The following is a 17,340-nucleotide window of genomic DNA, read 5'->3' as shown; positions in this document are numbered from 1 at the left end:
GATGTGGCTGTAGAGCTCCTGAGCGTGTTCTGCACCTTTCAACAGGAGGAGGAACACTTGAAGCCATGGCGGTTCCAGAAATGAGTTTGGACAGCGGGCAGAGCTGGGATCTTTACCTTTAGGCCTCTCAGCCAGATCCATGATGACCGAGTCCGCCCCCTTGGTGTAAACCACCACCTCTCCGGTGAGAGGGTGTCGCACGACCACCGACATCCTCTTCCTGTTGGAGTCAAATGGCAGGACGTGCAGCAAGCGCACCGGCAGTGAGCCGATTCCTGGCAGCTCCACCAGCAGGTTTTCGGGGGAGCGCGCCCTGAGGGTGCAGTGGTACGCCCGGGCCGCATGGACCAGAGCGGCCTCGTCCGGACTCTCCGCTTCGTACAGCAGCTCGTCCTCACTGTCCTCCCCCAAGCTGTCGTCTTCATCCTCCAGGTTCTCCTTAAACCTGTCTGAGCTGATCTGTGCATCCTTCAGAGCCTCCTTGGAGTCCGGATCTGCCCAGACGAGATCTCCTCTTCCTGCAGACACATCCAGCTCCACCTTCAGGCTGCTGGTTTCCTCGTAGCTCTCGGGTCCCGAGTTCGGGCAGTCGCTAGTGTTGTTGTTGGGAGTCGGGAAGGTCAAAGAGCCAGTCTTGCCCCGAGTGAAGAGCCTGCTGGTGAAGCTGCGGGGACTGCTCTTCATCTGAGGGGTGGTGAAGGGGGAGAAGCTGAGGCGTTGGAACATCAGTTTGATTTCCTCCAGGGACTTGAGGGGGGTCCGGGCCTCACGCATCTGCAGGAAGAGGAGACCATCACAGCAAAGTGAACTCAAACACTGGAGAGAGATTAGAGAGCTGGTGACGAGACGGACAGGTGGAAGAGAGCAGAGTTTATATTTCAATATGTCTCATATTTCTGCTAATTACTATCTGTTTTGGCTAATTTAGGCTTTTTTTTGTTGTATTTTATGATATTTTAAAGTTTTGCTATTTTTTCAGCTATATGCTAGCTGCTTTGGCTAACCTATGTTTTTTTTTCTTCTTCTTTCTTTTTTTTTGGTTAATTTGGCATTTAATTAATATTTTAGCTGGTTATCCATTTCAGCATCTTCAGCGGCCAAATTCAGCTTACAGTATTCACACTAGAATTATCACAGGTAATACTATATATCTAGTTCATGATTATGATAAAAAGTTAGTTTTAAAGTTTTAAAAATGTAGTTTTAATGTTCAATAAATGTTTATCCTGTTTGGCCTATGGTGTGTTTTGGATTTTTGACCTTTGTGTGATTGAGTTTGACACCCCTGGACTATAAGAACAAAGTCTATTGAGCTTTTCTAGATATTTTAAATACAATCCATCGATGGTCGGCCCACTCACCACATGGCGAGGCTGTCCAGGCGAGGACACCACCACAGTGTTGCAGATGGTCAAAGCCAGGAAGAAGTCGGTGATGTAGGTGAGCTCCAGGTTGGAGGTGGTCTTAAACAAACCGTCACTCAGGTGCAGCAGAGGGGAGCGAAGAGAGTTCAGCTTCTTCTCCAGGGCCGGGTCTGGTACCACGTCCTTGGCCTGAACAAACACAAACACCATGGTGTCTGCTTAGGCTCAAAACTTAATACCAGAAACTTTTTTTACGTGCTCTTTAAAAGTTAAACTTGAATCAAAGAGAACACCATGTTTAAAGTGCTCTACTGCTTGTAGTCCTCCATTGACCAAGACACCTGGTTGGTTACCGCTTAATTTATTTTTTTATTTTATTTATTTTTTGGTAATTTGGCATCTACTAAGGTTTTTTGTGATAATTTAAAGTTTAGCTCATATTCAAGAAACACACTAAAAATGTTTCCAAAATGTTCATGTTTAAGCAATTTTACTACAATTTTTTTTTAGAAATTTAGGTCAACTTCAGCACTCTTTCATAGTACTGTACCAAAATTTCCAGTCTTTTTCACAAATTAAACATTTTGCAAATAGCTTTTGCATTTTCAGCAAATCCCTTCAGAAATTAAAGTAAAATTGTGTCACCATTTTCAGCAAAAAGCTCCAGCATCTTCAGCGACTTCTTTGAGCAAAAAGCATTCAGACCAGCATTATTACTCGTAATGCAACTCTTCTAGTTCTAGATAGGATTGCAGCAGCTTCATCTTTCTTTTTGTATGAACATAAAGATCCGTGTCATCTCCATATAACTGTATTTTAACATTTGGGAATACATCTGGCAAATTGCTCACATAAAGGCTGAAGAGGAGGGGACCCAAGATCGAGCCTTGGGGGACTCCCAAGAGGATAGAAAAGCTGATTGAGCATCACTCAGTTGTACCGCCTTTGTTCTGTCCATAAAACGCAGAGACATTTACACCATTTGAGTGGAAAACGTCAGTCCAGACTTCATACTGCTGATGTGCTTTCCCTTTATCTGAACCCAAGAACACACAAATCCACATGACCTCACACACACCAAACCCCTTCAGCAGGGACTCTCTGCCTCTCTGGGGGTTCTGGGTTCAGCGGGAATCTAAAGCTACAGAGGACGGGTCCTGCTGCACCCGCCCTGGCTGCAGTGTTGTGAGTGTGGGACTGACCATGGGGCTGCAGAAGGCGCCCGTCTTGGCCTGCGGGTGGCTGGACAGCTGGTCGTCCTCCTCGGACTCGGCGGTGAGCGTGTGCAGAGACACGGAGCTGCGGTTGCAGCTGAGGGAGCGGCATGTCAGAGATTTCCGGCTGCAGGCCGACTTGAGGGTCACGGTCCGACTGGTAGCTTTGTTGGGGTCCTCCTCGTACACCTCCAGCCTCCGAGCTGACCAACACACAGGTGGAGAAGATATAGATCATCACTTCTGATCCATTCTCTGAGAAAGAAATGTTTGTCCCCATTTGAAGATAATAGACTTTATCATTCAGGGTAATTAATAACTACCTAGGAAGGTGTTTTCCACTGATGCCATCTAATGTTCTAAGCAGGTTTTATTCTTTTACTCTCATGTTGACCGCTTGGTGCACTATGACCTAATCAGGTGTAGGGCTGCCACCATCAGTCGACTAATCGAGTATTAAAATAGTCGACGTCTAATTTAATAGTCGTTACTTTATATTATATGGAGTCAGAGTGTAATAAAGTTAAAAGTTATAATGGCATTCTGCTAGCTTTTTGGACTATTTTGGCAATTTTGTAGGTTTTTTTGGAGATTAACTAATAATTCAGCAGCATGCTAGCTGTTTTGTCTAATTTAATCAGTTTTTTTTTCAGTTTTTAGGATAATTTGGGATTTAACTTATCTTTTAGCTGGCTATCAGCTGCAGCGATTTCAGCTATCAGCTTCAGCGTTTTTAGCTTTCAACTTCAGCATCTTCACCAACCAACTTCAGCTTACAGCATTCACACTAGTATTATCACAGGTAATACTATATATCTTGTTTTTAGTTCATTTAAAGCTAACGATGGTTAAGATATGTGCTTTACATCCAGTTTGCGCATGACCCGATTAGTCGACTAATCGGAAAAAATAATCAATGATTAGTCAACTATTAAAACAATCATGTGTGGCAGCATTAATCAAACCCTAAACCAAACACTAAATCGACTTTTTTTGGCTGTTGACCTCAATAAATCAGTCTAGCTCCTTCATTTTTTAAACAATTTTCACAAAACATTTCTTGAATTAATGCATAGAAAATGATTGATGTCGTGGTATATTTACATTTTTATTATCTCTAAAAACTAAGCTGTAAATAGTGCAAGAAGTGCACCTTCTAGTGCTACAGGTACATAATGCCCACCTGGCAAGCCACACCTCTGACGTTCACTCTGGCTTTACTAGCCCCGCCCCCCTTTTTTAAACCTGAGAATGGAGTTAGCCTCCAACTGTCCTGTTGGATTACCCTTTAAAGATGTTTAACCTTCATTTATTCATTTATTTGCCTTTTGTTGCTCTGGTGTCTCTATGCTAAGACCTGCAGCAGCACATATGAAACAAGCTCTTTCAGTGCAGAAAATTATCTAGTCAATCATTTTTTTGTTGTTAAAATCTGGACTTTAGTTTTTAATATTCTTACATTGAAGAATTCTTCCACCATATCCATAATTTTTGAAGCTTTTTGTAAGTTCAAAGTTGGTAGGAAATCTCTTGATTAGCTCCTCTGAAGCGCCTCACGTCAGCATCTCGAGTCCTCGCAGCTTCTTACCGTTTTCCTCGTGAGGGTAGTCCACGCCAAAAATGCTGCAGCGACGGAACACCATCTTGTTCTCCGTCAGCGTTCCCGTCTTATCCGAAAAGACGTACTGGATCTGACCCAGGTCCTCTGTGATGTTGAGAGCCCGACACTGGATCCTGGAGTCCTGCTCCTCGTTGTACAGGTCCAGGTCATTATGGATGAAGTAGATCTGACCCAGCTTCACGATCTCGATGGACACGTACAGAGAGATGGGGATCAGCACCTAGTGGACAGAGAGCAGAAACATTTGTGGTCTCTACAGAATCTATGAAAGAAGTTGAGAACGCCAACCTCTCCTCCTCCAGGAATCAATTATCTCAAAAAGACGGAAACATTTTCTGGAAAAAAGGCCTCAAATTTGTGGTCTTTAAAAAGAGCACAAAAGAGGTTTCCTGCAAACCTGCAGCACGATGATCATTGTCCAGAAGACGTAGAAGGCAGCGAGGGCGGGGGACGTCTCCCCGTCAACCTGAAAGATGGGGTCTTTGAGGTCCTTCAGCCAGAGACCGTGACCTGCAGATCCACAGAGCAGCGGCCGGTCTCAGAGGAATGAGGGAGGCTGCACACGGGACGTCTGATTTGAGGTAACACTCACCCACAGCAGCAATCAGACACATGACGAGGAGGAGGAACACACACCACAGGATGTCCGTGTTCAGGCGGCGCTCCAGCAGGCTGCGCTTGTACCGTGGCCCGCTGTTGTTCATCATGGCTTTGGTCTCGTGGCCTGAGCCAAGACGGCAGAGAAAAGGTCAGAGCAGAACTTCAGTTCTGTTGTCTTGGTTCTGATCTTCATCTAACAGGAGAGAACGGGCTGAAGAACGCTTCTGCTGTACCGTCACCCTGCAGTAGTGCTGCCACAAACGATTGTTTGAATAGTCGACTAATCAACTAAGAATTAGCCAAAACAGCTAGCATGTAGCTGAAATATTAGCTAAACTCCAACATAGCCTAAAAAATCTTCAAAATACCCAAAAGCTAGCAGAATGTCATTATAACTTTTAACTTTACTGCACTCTGACTTAATATAATATAAAGTAATTTATTAAATTAATCGATGATTAGTCGACTAATCATGGCAGCCATTTCCTGCAGTCAGACGTTTAAGTTTGAAAACAAACCTTTTTTCTCAGGTTTAGTTTTTCAGGACATAAATAACAAACATTTCTCATCCTCAGCAGCTTCTGGAAAACGACACTTTTTCGTATCTGATTGTTCCCATTGACTGTATATGAGAACTGGACTGAGTGACTCCTCCCACCTGGTGTTCCAAACAGGAAGTACGGTATGGTTCCAAGAAGCCAAAATCCCATAGACTTCAATAGAGAAATAAACAGCTATTATTTAGTCATTCTATTGGTCAGGAAAAACATTCTTACTATTGTACCTTTTTTTAAAATAAAAAGTACTTGATAATCATATTTCTTTCACGATAATTTTTTCTGTAGTTCAAGTTAAAAACTGACCAATCAGATGCCTCAATGTTGGTCTCAAGTCGAACATTTTAAACTTTTCTGGACTTCCAACAAGCTCACTCCTGATTGGTGGGAGTGGTTGCTATAGAAACATTGACTCAAATCAATCACTGCTTACTGAAGTTGTCTGAGTCCAACATGGCGATGTCCATATCGCAAAAAATGGCGGCTTAATTGACTTCATTTGATTGGAACCAGAAGTAATTTATTTTATACAAATGACGGCACACTCACTCTGTCCAGTTCTCTTTTACAGTCAATGCTTGTTACAGGTTATAGTTTACAAACTTCAACATTTCCTAAAAACGAGTCATTCAGTCTCAGTCAAATGTGGGTGAAATCCAATTTCCAGTTTGTTAGGGTTAAGCGTTGGCAGTTAGCATTAAAAATTCACTTTTTCCTGACGTTCGACTCCACAGTTCCTTGCAGGTGAAATAACATCGGGACAGCCAAGTCCTGAAAAGGAGCCCTCATCACCACCTCTCCGCCGCCATGCCTGACAGTCTGAATGAGCCACCGGAGCTGCTGCTGATGGAGCTATATGAACTCCAAAACTTTTCCAGAAATCATTTGGTTTGTTCAACAGCATCAGAGATTTCTTTACAGGCAGAAGTGGCTTCCTCATTGGTTCCTGATCTAACCTGCAGCTAAAGTTTGGTTGTCATTTTTGATTTACAGGCAGTCTGGACTTCCTCAGTACCGATAATTTGCGGTCCTGACACCGGAGAGGTCAGAACTGAAAGAGGTGAAGCCTCTTTGCGTTTAAAGGGTAACCAAATAGGAAGTTGGAGGTTGACTCCACCCACAGCCGAAATTTAAAGATCCAGTCAAAGGGGTGGGGCTTGGGGAACAGGACTGTTATCATTACTGGAGCTGCAGATCATCAGGTGGGACTTCTGAAACTTACACGGTTTGACCAATCACTAAATTCAACTGTAATACCTCGATTCAACTGGTAGGGGGCAGCACACAGACGGTTTTAGACTATATTTTCAAAAATTTAACACGTTTTTGTCAAAAATGTGGCAATGACTAACAGACAGCCCTTTTAAAGCCTCATTTATTGAGGTCAAAAAAAGTTGGTTTGGGGTTTGGTGACCCTTTAACCTTTGACTGAGTGACTGGAGGATCCCCGCCATGTTTAGCCTCTAAACTGAGGCCGTCACAGCCTCCATCCTCCTGCTGTCTGCAGTCTGCAGGCGGAGTTGACACCAGCACACATTTTAACTCTGGTAGAGGGATCTCCTGGCTCCTCCCCCCCGTATCATGTGACTGAGTTTCGCTCCACAGAGTGAACTGGAGCGTCAGTTTCTCTGCTCTGAGTGTGCGTGACTGTTCAGGGTCACATCTGAACCGAGAAGGCAGTACAGACGTTCTGACTGCTGACAGACAGTATGGAGGGTTTTTGTTTGGTTCTCTCTAGTACTTAAATCTAACATTTTCTGAACAAAAACAACTCCTACATTAAATCTTTCAATCTTTCCTTTGGTTCTTCAAACATGAACACTTGAGGATGAAACCAAACAGCATATGAGTCAAACTCTACATTCTTACCAGCATAAACCACAATGCCGATCACGGTTTCCGTGTTCCGAATGGTGCAGCTCCTCAGCAGGAGGTTGCTGCTGTGGAGGCCGACTCGAACTCCACTGGAGTGCTCTCTGTGAAGCACACACACGTGATGAGGACAGCAGGAGGCACGCTGAGCTGCGTGAAGTCCTCCTGTGTGCAGCAGAACACTCACATGAAGCCTCGGAACCTGCTCAGGTCGTTGTTGGGGTTCTCACATTCAATACGACTGTGGAAGTTCTCTGGGCTGAACTCAGAGTCCTAAAAAACAAAGCAAACAAAGTGGTTCCAAAATTCAGAGTCAGAGACATTTCACGTCTGATGTTAACCCTTCGACACCGGAGCTCCAGAGTTTACGTTCTTTGATTTACTGTAACGTTTTCATTGTTAACACGATCATTCCAGTAGATTCTGAAGGAGAAAAGCGGCGTGAGCCGGCGGAAGATCCGGAATCTTCTTTTGCCATGGATGCAGCTTTAGCTGAAAAAAATATCCTAAAAAACCTTAATGCCAAAATAGTCCATAAAGTTAGCAGAATGCTTTTATAACTTTGAACTTTACTACACTCTGATATAATATAAAGTAACGACTAATTGACTATTAAATTAATCGCCGACTATTTTAATCGACCAATCGTGGCAGCCCTACTGCACACCTCGAACAGAGCAGGAGGAAGCATTATAGATGTCACGGACGTGAAGTTGGAATGAGCTTCGACTTCAGCTGGCCTATTTCCTGTAAACAAGTTGTTCTTGTTTCTGTAACAGAGCATTTCCCTGTTTTCCTCCCATGTTAATGTTTGGAAAAGTGTTTCCTGATTCCAGCTCCGTTAAACGTGGAGAACACACCAAGGATGCTTATCTGCAGTGACGCCTTGTTGGGTCATCAAGTGTTCACATTCTCATATCCTCACTAATTCATGAAGCTCAGTTCCTGCTCAGTCAAATGTGGGTGAACAGGTGGAGACATGCTGTCACAAAACTGTCTGGTAATATTCTTTATTCTTCCAGACCCACTTTACACTTAAAGACCCCCGTATAACGTTTTTTCATAGGGAGACTAGTAGTGTTTTAATTAGGAAGTTTTAACCAAAATCCTACAACCTAAATGTCTTAAAAAGACAGTTTTAATGTTGATCTGAAGCCTCTGATTCCAAAATCTCCTCTGAGGGGGCGGGAAAATAATCAAAGCTAACATCAAAATGCTCTTTCATTGATTTACAATCCTTTCCAACTGCGGTCAAATGAGCCGCCGTTCACATTTCCGTGGTCACATCAAGAAGCTCCGTGGAGTCTGGTGGAGATTTTCCAGCGTTCTCAGTCCTGCTACCGTAAGTATTGGATGAAACTCACACCAAAAATCCAGTGATGCTGATTTGACCACAGAAATGTGAACGGCGGCTCATTAGACTGCAGTCAATGTGAAGATACCATCTTCTCTTCTCTTTTGATACAAATGCGAGCGTTTTTCAGAAAGGGAAGAGGATTTGTGTCCATTCAAAGTAGAGACAACAACAAAAGCTGAGAGAGCAGCTAAAAATGACCTGAAACAAACCAACGAGTCACATGACCTCAGGCTTTGTCCACCGTTCAGAAATGTCCCCAAGTTTGGCAACAAGAATGGGAAAGCTTAGTGATTTGTTAAACACCGACTGGGATCATCTTCTGATCTATTTTCTAAATGTTCCCAGTGCTCTTTTGATCATGATTATGTCGTCTTTAGTCAAGATTTTTACAAAAACAGTCGTTTTCTAGAACATAGTTTCTGTAGAGCAGCTGGAGTTCATTAGAATTTCACCTCTTAGTTGTGGGCGGGACTTTTGAAGTAAGCCTGCCCCCACTTCCCATCACCCATCCGTTTACATTCTGTCCCAATGGCTTACAGCTAAACCATAAAAAGTGATCAATATCAGATCTATCCAGTCTTTTTGATCCAGATTCCAGCTCAGGTGAGGAAAACAAAGACGGTCATGGATCTATTGAATGAATCAGAATGGACACTGGAGCTCCGGTGTTTAAGGGTTAAGGAGGTTGATGGTTGTCGATGCTCGTTTTCCTGATAACTCTTTCCTACTCACAGCCAACAGTCTAGATCAGCTGATTCCTGGTTCTGAGTGACTGAACACAATCCATGATCTGGTTGTGGGAAACCCTCTGAGGGAGAACCAGATGCCTAACCTCAACTAACTACCCGCCTTAAACCCACAAAACACCAATTCAGTCCAGAGAAAGAAAAAGCAAAAGTATCTCCATCTGCTTTTCATTTGACTGAAGAGGCTAAAGGAGGACGCGGTGAAGAGGATTCTTTCTTGTAATCATCTAAACTCTGAGCAGCTGTAGCTGTGCTGGTTAATCAGATGTTTCCATGCAGTTCTCGTGTTCTCCTCGTACGTCTCCAGCTTCCTCTCTCTCTACAAAAGCCATTCATTCACTGTGCACCAGCTCCAGCGCGTCCTTCAGCGGTGTGAGAGGCGGTCAGCATTTGTTTGTGGCTCTGCAGTCGGTAACAGGAAATTAAAACTTCTCTATTTTTACTTCATGGCTTCAACTCTTAGTTTCCAAGAAAAGCACTTCTCGTTTTGCAGGATTGTGGGACAACATTTCAGTCATCTGACCCAGATTTATTAGAACTTGATGAGGTATTCAATGGAAATAAGCAGCTATTGGAGCAAAACAAAGGTTTATATTAGGGCTGTGAATGTTGACACGTTAACGCATGCGATGAATAAAACATAATTAATTTGTTAATATTTATCAATCGCACTCAGGCGTCCTGCTGTGCAGCTGTGAGATCAGAGTAATAAAACTGTCTAAAATAAACTTAAACTTTTTTTACATTCTGTGACTGAGATTTTATTAAACTGAATAATATGGGATTTATTTGTAGTTTTTGGACAAAAGCGATCTTTTATTTTAATAAATAAGGCAAAGAACGAAAGTAAATCTGACGGTAATCCAGCCGAGCCGACCTGAAAGCCAACTGGATCAAAATTCTCCCCAAAAAACTGTTTCATTATTTTTTACAAACACAATAAAGAAAAAAAGAAAAAGCTGAAAATACCAGAACTCCAGGAAAAATGTCAAATCGACAGCAGTGAGAAATTCTTCATTTTGGGGCTGCCTGGTGTGACTTTAGCCTGGATTTTGTTGTATTTTCAATCAAAAACATAATTAGTTTGTTCACAAATTTTATTCTTGTTTTATAAAAACAATGATTTATGGTTATGGTTTTAAAGTTTTAAAAATTGGCATTCTGCTAGGTTTTTTGGACTATTTTGGCATTTACTACGTTTTTTTTTTAGGATATTTTGGAGTTTAACTATTTTTTCAGCTACATGCTAGCTGTTCTGACAAAACTTAAGATTTTTTGTTGTTTTTTTTTTAGGGCAATTTGGCATTTTGCTAATATTTTATCTGACAATTAGCTTCAGGGTTTTCAGCTATTAACTCCCTCATTTTTAGCTATTCATTTCAGCATCTTCAGCAGCCAAATTCAGTTTACAATATTCACACTAGCATTATTGCTAGTTCATAGTTATGCCAAAAAGTTACTGTTTTAAACAAACAGTTTTGGTTCAATAAATGTTCATCTTGTTCATCATTTTGGATTTTGGCCGCCTGTGCGATTGACTTTGACACCCCTTATAGACGGACATAAGTCACATCTAGAGGCGGTCTTTGCTGCCAAAGGGTGTGACACCAAACATTATGGAGGGGTGCTAATATTAGTGCACATGCTGGTTTTCTGTTTTTTTCCTTTGGATTTACAATATACGTGTCATCAAAGCAAAGGTCCGATGATGACGGACTACCAGTCACCTGGGGTGACCCTCTTCCAGCGGAGGAAGAGACAGAATGGATTCCTTGGATATAGTCATTCAGAGATTCAGAACATCAGTTCTATAATTGTTCACACCCCTTCCCAACATAGAGTTGTGAATCTTTCCAAATCCGTCTGAAAGCTCCATTCCTAGAGGGAAATGTTCCATTCACTTGAAAACAGGAAGTGGCTCCTGATTATAAATGGAATGGACATCAACCCTGACAGTATGACGCCTGATACTGACAGCAGTGGTGGACATGTGTCTCTGTGATAAAACTAATAAAACCATAAGTTTTATGTCTACATCAATAACAGTTGACCTGATAAGGATATCGAGTCTTGAGGACAGGCGTCGATTTTCCACCAGGAACAATCCTGGCCATGTTGATCATTGATGGAGACTTTCTGTCTCCTTTCAAGAGAAAAACGGACTAAAAGTGGATGACTTCATAGATATGAAAGGAGGGAGGTTTGATGCCACAACGCTACAGGAAAGCACCAGTCCAGATCCTTGGTTTTATCTTAGTCCTCCTTGTGTTTTTGTAATCTGGTTTGGGAGCCGAGATGATTAGGTTAATGAATACTCATCTGTTCCTGCTCAGTTAATGACCCATCCTCAGTCAATTCTTAGAAATTATTGGTTTTATTAGCTTGAAAGGCAGGTCAACATTGCTTTGATTCCTGGCTTCGTGTTTTGTTGTTGTTCCTCTTTGAGTTTTGGAATTTTATTTCCAATTAATAATTGATGTTTCTCTTGACCCGTCTCTGGTCTCCTGTATTTGGGTCCTGTTTCATGACACCTTTGTTCTCAGCCTTTCAGAGCTCCGGTCTTTGTCTTTCAGTGTGTTTAGTTGGAGAAGGAAGCAGCAAGCATGACTCAACAGCTGCTATCGACCCTGTCTCCATCATGTATGACCCCAAACTGTTACTGTTGGGGCTAATCGGATTACTCTAGGAATCAGTCTAGATTGGACACATGAAATTCAGATGTCTGACCATGCAAAAGGTTTAAAGGGTGGTTGGCTGCAGTACGTTTACAGATTTCAAATCATAGTTTGTGACCGGAAACTTAAATATTGCGCTTTGTGTTGTTTTTTTTAACAATCTGACTTTGTTAAGTAAAAATAGACATAACTGTAGAGATGTTCAACTGCATTGCTGCAGTGGTTTCATGATGAAGCAGAAAAAAGTAAGTAGTCCAGGGGTGTCAAACTCAATCACACAAGGGGCCAAAATCCAAAACACACCTTAGGTCGCGAACTGAACATGATAAACATTTATTGAACACTCTAAAACTACATTTTTAAAACTTTAAAACCGAATTTTTTTAACATAATTATGAACTAGATATATAGCATTACCTGCGATAATGCTAGTGTGAATGTTGTAAGCTGAATTTGGCTGCTGAAGATTATAGTGCTAATAGCTGAAAACACTGAAGCTGATAGCCAGCTAAAATATTAGCTAAATGCCAAATTAGCCTGAAAACAAAAACAAGAAAACAAAACAAACAACAAACAAAAAACAAACTTAGGTTAGCTAAATCAGCTAGCATGTAGCTGAAAAAACATCTGAACTTCAAAATATCCTAAAAAACTGAAAAAAAGCCTGAATTAGCCAAAACAGCTAGAATCTTGCTGAAATACTAGCTAAACTCCAAAATGGCCTAAAAAATCTAGTAAATGTCAAAATAGTCAAAAAATCTATCAGAATACCAATTTTTAAAACTTTACAACCATGTCTTTTTAACATAATTATGAATAATAAAAAGGCAGGAATAATATCCTAGAATAAATCAACTTAAACCTTAAACAACTTTCAATATTTTACTCTCCATAAAAATATATTTTGTCAAAATTATACAAGTTACAAAAAAGTGCAAGATAATATTTAGCCATTAATAACAATAAAATAAAATGATTTGGAGGGCTGTATCCGGCCCCCGGGCCTTGACTTTGACACATTTTAAGTAGAGGTTTTTGTCTCCTGCTTCTTTAGTTTGAGGTTAAAACGCTCTAAAACACAACACTTAACAGTTTATACCTCCAAGAAGTCAGTTCATTTGCAAAAGTTTCAAGAATGACATCAGATGGTTTACCACGCTGCCTCTGATGGATGCAGAACTTCCTCAAAAAGCTGAATCAGACAGCCACGTACCTGCATGGGGAGGTCCGACACCATCTGCCTCTGCTTCAGGTTGGTCTCTCCGTCCAGGTTGGCGGTCTCGATGTAACAAACCCCGCGGGGGTCTGAGGAGTACAGCAGCAGCATGTCGGCTGGAATGATTTCATTACAGGACAGGCGGACGAAGTCGCCGACCCGCACGTCCTTCCAGCAGCGGTCCACGTAGTCCTTCTGCAGGCTGACAGACAAAACAAGACGAGCCGTCAGAGCTCAGGAGACATTAACCCACTGATCTGAGGTCCACATGGGTCCCTGTTAACTTCCTGTTTTAATGTTAATCATTCAGAACATCGTAGTATAGCAGGACTTCTCCTGTAGTCACACAAGCATCTACTGAAGAAAAACGGCAGAGACTCCAATTAGAATCTGATAATAATCATTTTAATAATTATTTTCTCTTTTTTTAAGTCATTTAAGTTATAAACTGACCAATCAGATGCCTCACTAAAAGTATGTCGCCTAACGTTGAACGTTTAAAATGCTTGATCCCACTTTCAAGTGGAAGGGGTGTGGCCTTCAACAAGCTCCTTCCTGGTTGGTGAGAGCTGTTGCCATAGAAATGGTGACTCAGACCAATTCCCACCAATCACTGATTACTGACGATTTCTGGCTCCAACATGGCGACGCCCTTACTGCTAAAAAATGGTGAATGAATTGACTTCATTTGGTTAGAACTGGAAGTAAACCATTAATAAAATTATCGTTTATGGAGAACGTTCCACTGTAGTTTTTTGGATTTGGTGAGCTGTGTGTTTGCTCCCCCCACCCCCCACAAAGACCTACAAAAATCTGGATGTCATCTGAAAAAGTTCTGACTTAAAACAGTTGAATACGGTCGACTTTAAGCTGTGAAGAAACTTCACAAAGACAAAACCGAAACCTAAGAAAGCCCCAACAGTTTGGAACAGGAAACTATCAGTCTTATGCCTTACCTCAATTATCTAATCTATATTTATAACGCTTTACAACTGTGGGACTAAAGTGCTGCGCAGATAGTAGTAACAACAACACAACAACACAACTGCAAATATAAAATAAAAGTTGAAGTTTAACAAGACTTTAAAAAGGTAAAACATGTATAGAATCAGTTGATATTCATAGTTAGGATGATGAATAAATGAAAAAATGCTTTAAATCAGGGTTCTCAAACTCCATTGACCTTGGGGCCACTGAAGGTAGAGTGACGTCACGCTCACTCGGTCCAGTTCTCATTTATAGTCAATGATCCTATCAAATGCGTGTGGACTAACTAACTAGAGACAAAGCATAAAAATCCCCCCCCGACCCCCATAAACTGGAACGATCCAGCCGAAAGGACATGGATCAAAGCCTCTGTGCTGGTCTTCAATGAACTGAGAAAAATAATAGTTATTTCACAACATACTCAATATGTGTATCAAGCTTAAGAATACATTCTGACTTCTAGACTGAAGATGGTTCGCTTCAAACACAGAGAAGACCGGCTGGGAAATGGAAATCCATCCCACCCTTCCTAATCCAGACAGTCAAGGAGCATATCTAGGACTATAGAACCAATGGACATAAAAATACCAGGAAAACGAAAAGGCAGAGAACGGAGCCTTGTGGAATCCCACATGACCAAAAAGCGCAACGTAGAACACACGATCACTGGAGCCAACACAGAAGCTTACAAAAAGCATGCACACATGCATGCTAACTCTGAACGTGCTTACGTTTGGTGTTCTTGAACATACTGTAACTTTTCAGCCGTGAACACGATCAACGTAATTCCAGCAGATTCTGAAGGAGAAAAGCGGCCCATGCGCGTCACAGGGATGACTGACAGTTAAGGTAGCCCTCACACACCCCTACACTGTAGCTTTACCACCTAGCATGACAGGAGAAAATATAACAAAAACAGAGCTCACTTTTTGTAACTGAAAGAGCCCTGAATGGTCTTCAACTGGCCCCCCTGTTACTATGGATTGGGTGACATGAATACAAAAGGCAAAAAAAAAAAAAAAAACGTTATGAGGAACCTGTAAAAATGTCAGATTACCAAAGAAAGCAGTTGTGTAGTATTCTATTTTAACATGTCTACATGATGCAATGTTTTTCAAAAGCTACTTGACTAAGTAATAACGGTCTGTTTGTAAGTCTATGTGATTTTGGCCTTCTTGAAACCAGCGGGTACTTCCTATTAGGTTGCTATGTCCAGTGATTTCTACTGTCAATGATTCCAATATGGATCTTTAATGGCAGGTTGATTGGAAAACATGTAGGACACCAGCACTCGGGGAGTTTGACACCACTAGTAAAATATTGCATGAAAGAGAAAGTAAAAAAAAAAAAGTTTGAATTGAATCTAGTTAGTCAGTTAGCTGTAAAATGTGAGCAACAACCAACTTGGGGGCGTTTCAGGTGAGATCCCCACACTAAGTATTACATTGTGCAACAGGAGAGTAAATCTGCAAATGGATGATCAATAAGAAACAGAGTTGATCTTATAAAGGGGCAATAAAATAAAAAACAACTTTTTAAACTTCAAAGTGTATTATACTGTTCAATCCTCACTATAAAGAACCTCAAAGCGGTATTTTGATCTGTTCACACATTTCTGAGTAATCCTCTAAAACCAACACTCTGAACAGAGGCCCCTCCCATTCCCACGAAAACGAGCGGGTCCTCACAATCTGACATCACAGAGTGAGACCGCCCCTTTCAGGAAGAATCTGCTCTGATGGCTCCACCCCCAGTCTAACACCAACACTCAATTTCTCCACAGAGCTTCCTTTTAGATGCAGAATACGTCATGAAATGGGCGGCAGCCACACACAGCAGTAGGAGGAGCCTCAGGAATCGAGTCATTATACTTCTGTTTAGGGAAAAACTCATGAAGATAACTAACATTTCAAAAATAATTTGTTTTTTGTGTTCCAAAGGTAATATTTCTGGTATAGTTTACTCTAAAAGCCTTAAAAAATCATGGTATGGCCCCTTTAACAGACGTTATCTGGGAGGAAGAAGGTCTGACAGAGAACAGTGTGAGACTGAATGCAACATCATTCCTAATGAACCTCATTGCAGCCCTTCAAAGCTCTTTGCTTGAAGGGCCTGCTCCTCCTGGCGCTCCACAGGGATGTAGGAGTTCCCCCTGTGCTTCACGATTTATACAGACGACTCTGGAGACAGTGGAGAGGAGGCACAGCTGACAGAGGAGGAGGCTGTTCAGTGACAGTGAGGGCTGCCACAAACGATTGTTTTAAGAGTCGACGAATCACCAATTATTTTTTCAGATTAGTCGACTAATCTGGTCATGTGCAAAGTGAATGTAAAACACACATCTTAACCATCATTAGCTTCAAACTAACTAAAAACAAGATATATAGCATTACCTGTGATAATGCTAGTGTGAATGCTGTAAGGTGGGTTTGGCCGCTGAAGATGCTAGTGCTGATAGCTGAAAAGGCTGAAATTGATAGCTGAAAATTCTGAAGCTGATAGCCAGCTGAAATATTAGCTAAATGCCAAATTAGCTTAAAAACTGCCAAAAAAACCTATATTAGCTAAAACAACTAGCATGCAGATGAAATATTAGCTAAACACCAAAATAGCCTAAAAACAGAAAAGGCCTAATTAGACAAAATAGCTAGCATGTAGCTGAAATACTAGCTAAACTCCAAGATTGCCTTAATAAAAAGCCTAAATTAGCCAAAACAACTAGCATGCAGATGAAATATTAGCTAAACTCCAAAATAGCCTAAAAAAAGCCAAAATTAGCCAAAACAAAATCTTAATAAATGCCAAATAGCCCTAAAAACTAGCATAATACCATTATAACTTTCAACTTTACTACACTCTGACTCCATTTAAATATAAAGTAACGACTAATCGACTATTAAATTATTAATTGACTATTTTATTAGTCGATCAGACGTCGATTAGTCGACTAATCGTGGCAGCCCTAGTGACAGTGAAGACCAGAGCAGCCTTACACTGGAAACTATGATCAGCACACAGACACAAACACATCAACTGAGCTCCTCTGAAACACACTCCTCCACCAGAGCTCAGTTCTTTAGGGACCGTCTTTCACTGTTCCATCTATCATGGAAGTCTGGATTTACCGAGGC

General features: G+C 41.4%; 1 protein-coding gene across 2 annotated transcripts in view; it reads right to left on the bottom strand.

Moving 5' to 3' along the window:
• atp10d (ATPase phospholipid transporting 10D) overlaps positions 1-17,340 on the bottom strand; it is a gene marked incomplete in the record, with an annotated part of 37,533 nt that overhangs the window by 11,482 nt on the left and 8,711 nt on the right. For both annotated transcript variants that reach the window (XM_024272177.2, XM_024272186.2), the window contains 10 exon segments: positions 1-35; positions 117-774; positions 1,362-1,553; positions 2,567-2,781; positions 4,167-4,419; positions 4,597-4,709; positions 4,792-4,923; positions 7,226-7,332; positions 7,416-7,501; positions 13,220-13,424. In XM_024272177.2, the coding sequence (XP_024127945.1) occupies positions 1-35; positions 117-774; positions 1,362-1,553; positions 2,567-2,781; positions 4,167-4,419; positions 4,597-4,709; positions 4,792-4,923; positions 7,226-7,332; positions 7,416-7,501; positions 13,220-13,424 (1,996 nt within the window).

This window comes from Oryzias melastigma, linkage group LG22, assembly GCF_002922805.2.
Source record: "Oryzias melastigma strain HK-1 linkage group LG22, ASM292280v2, whole genome shotgun sequence".
In the NCBI taxonomy this organism is placed as follows: Eukaryota; Metazoa; Chordata; class Actinopteri; order Beloniformes; family Adrianichthyidae; genus Oryzias; species Oryzias melastigma.
The sequence above is the reverse complement of the archived record's forward strand: the minus strand, read 5'-3'. Positions and strand labels throughout refer to the sequence as shown.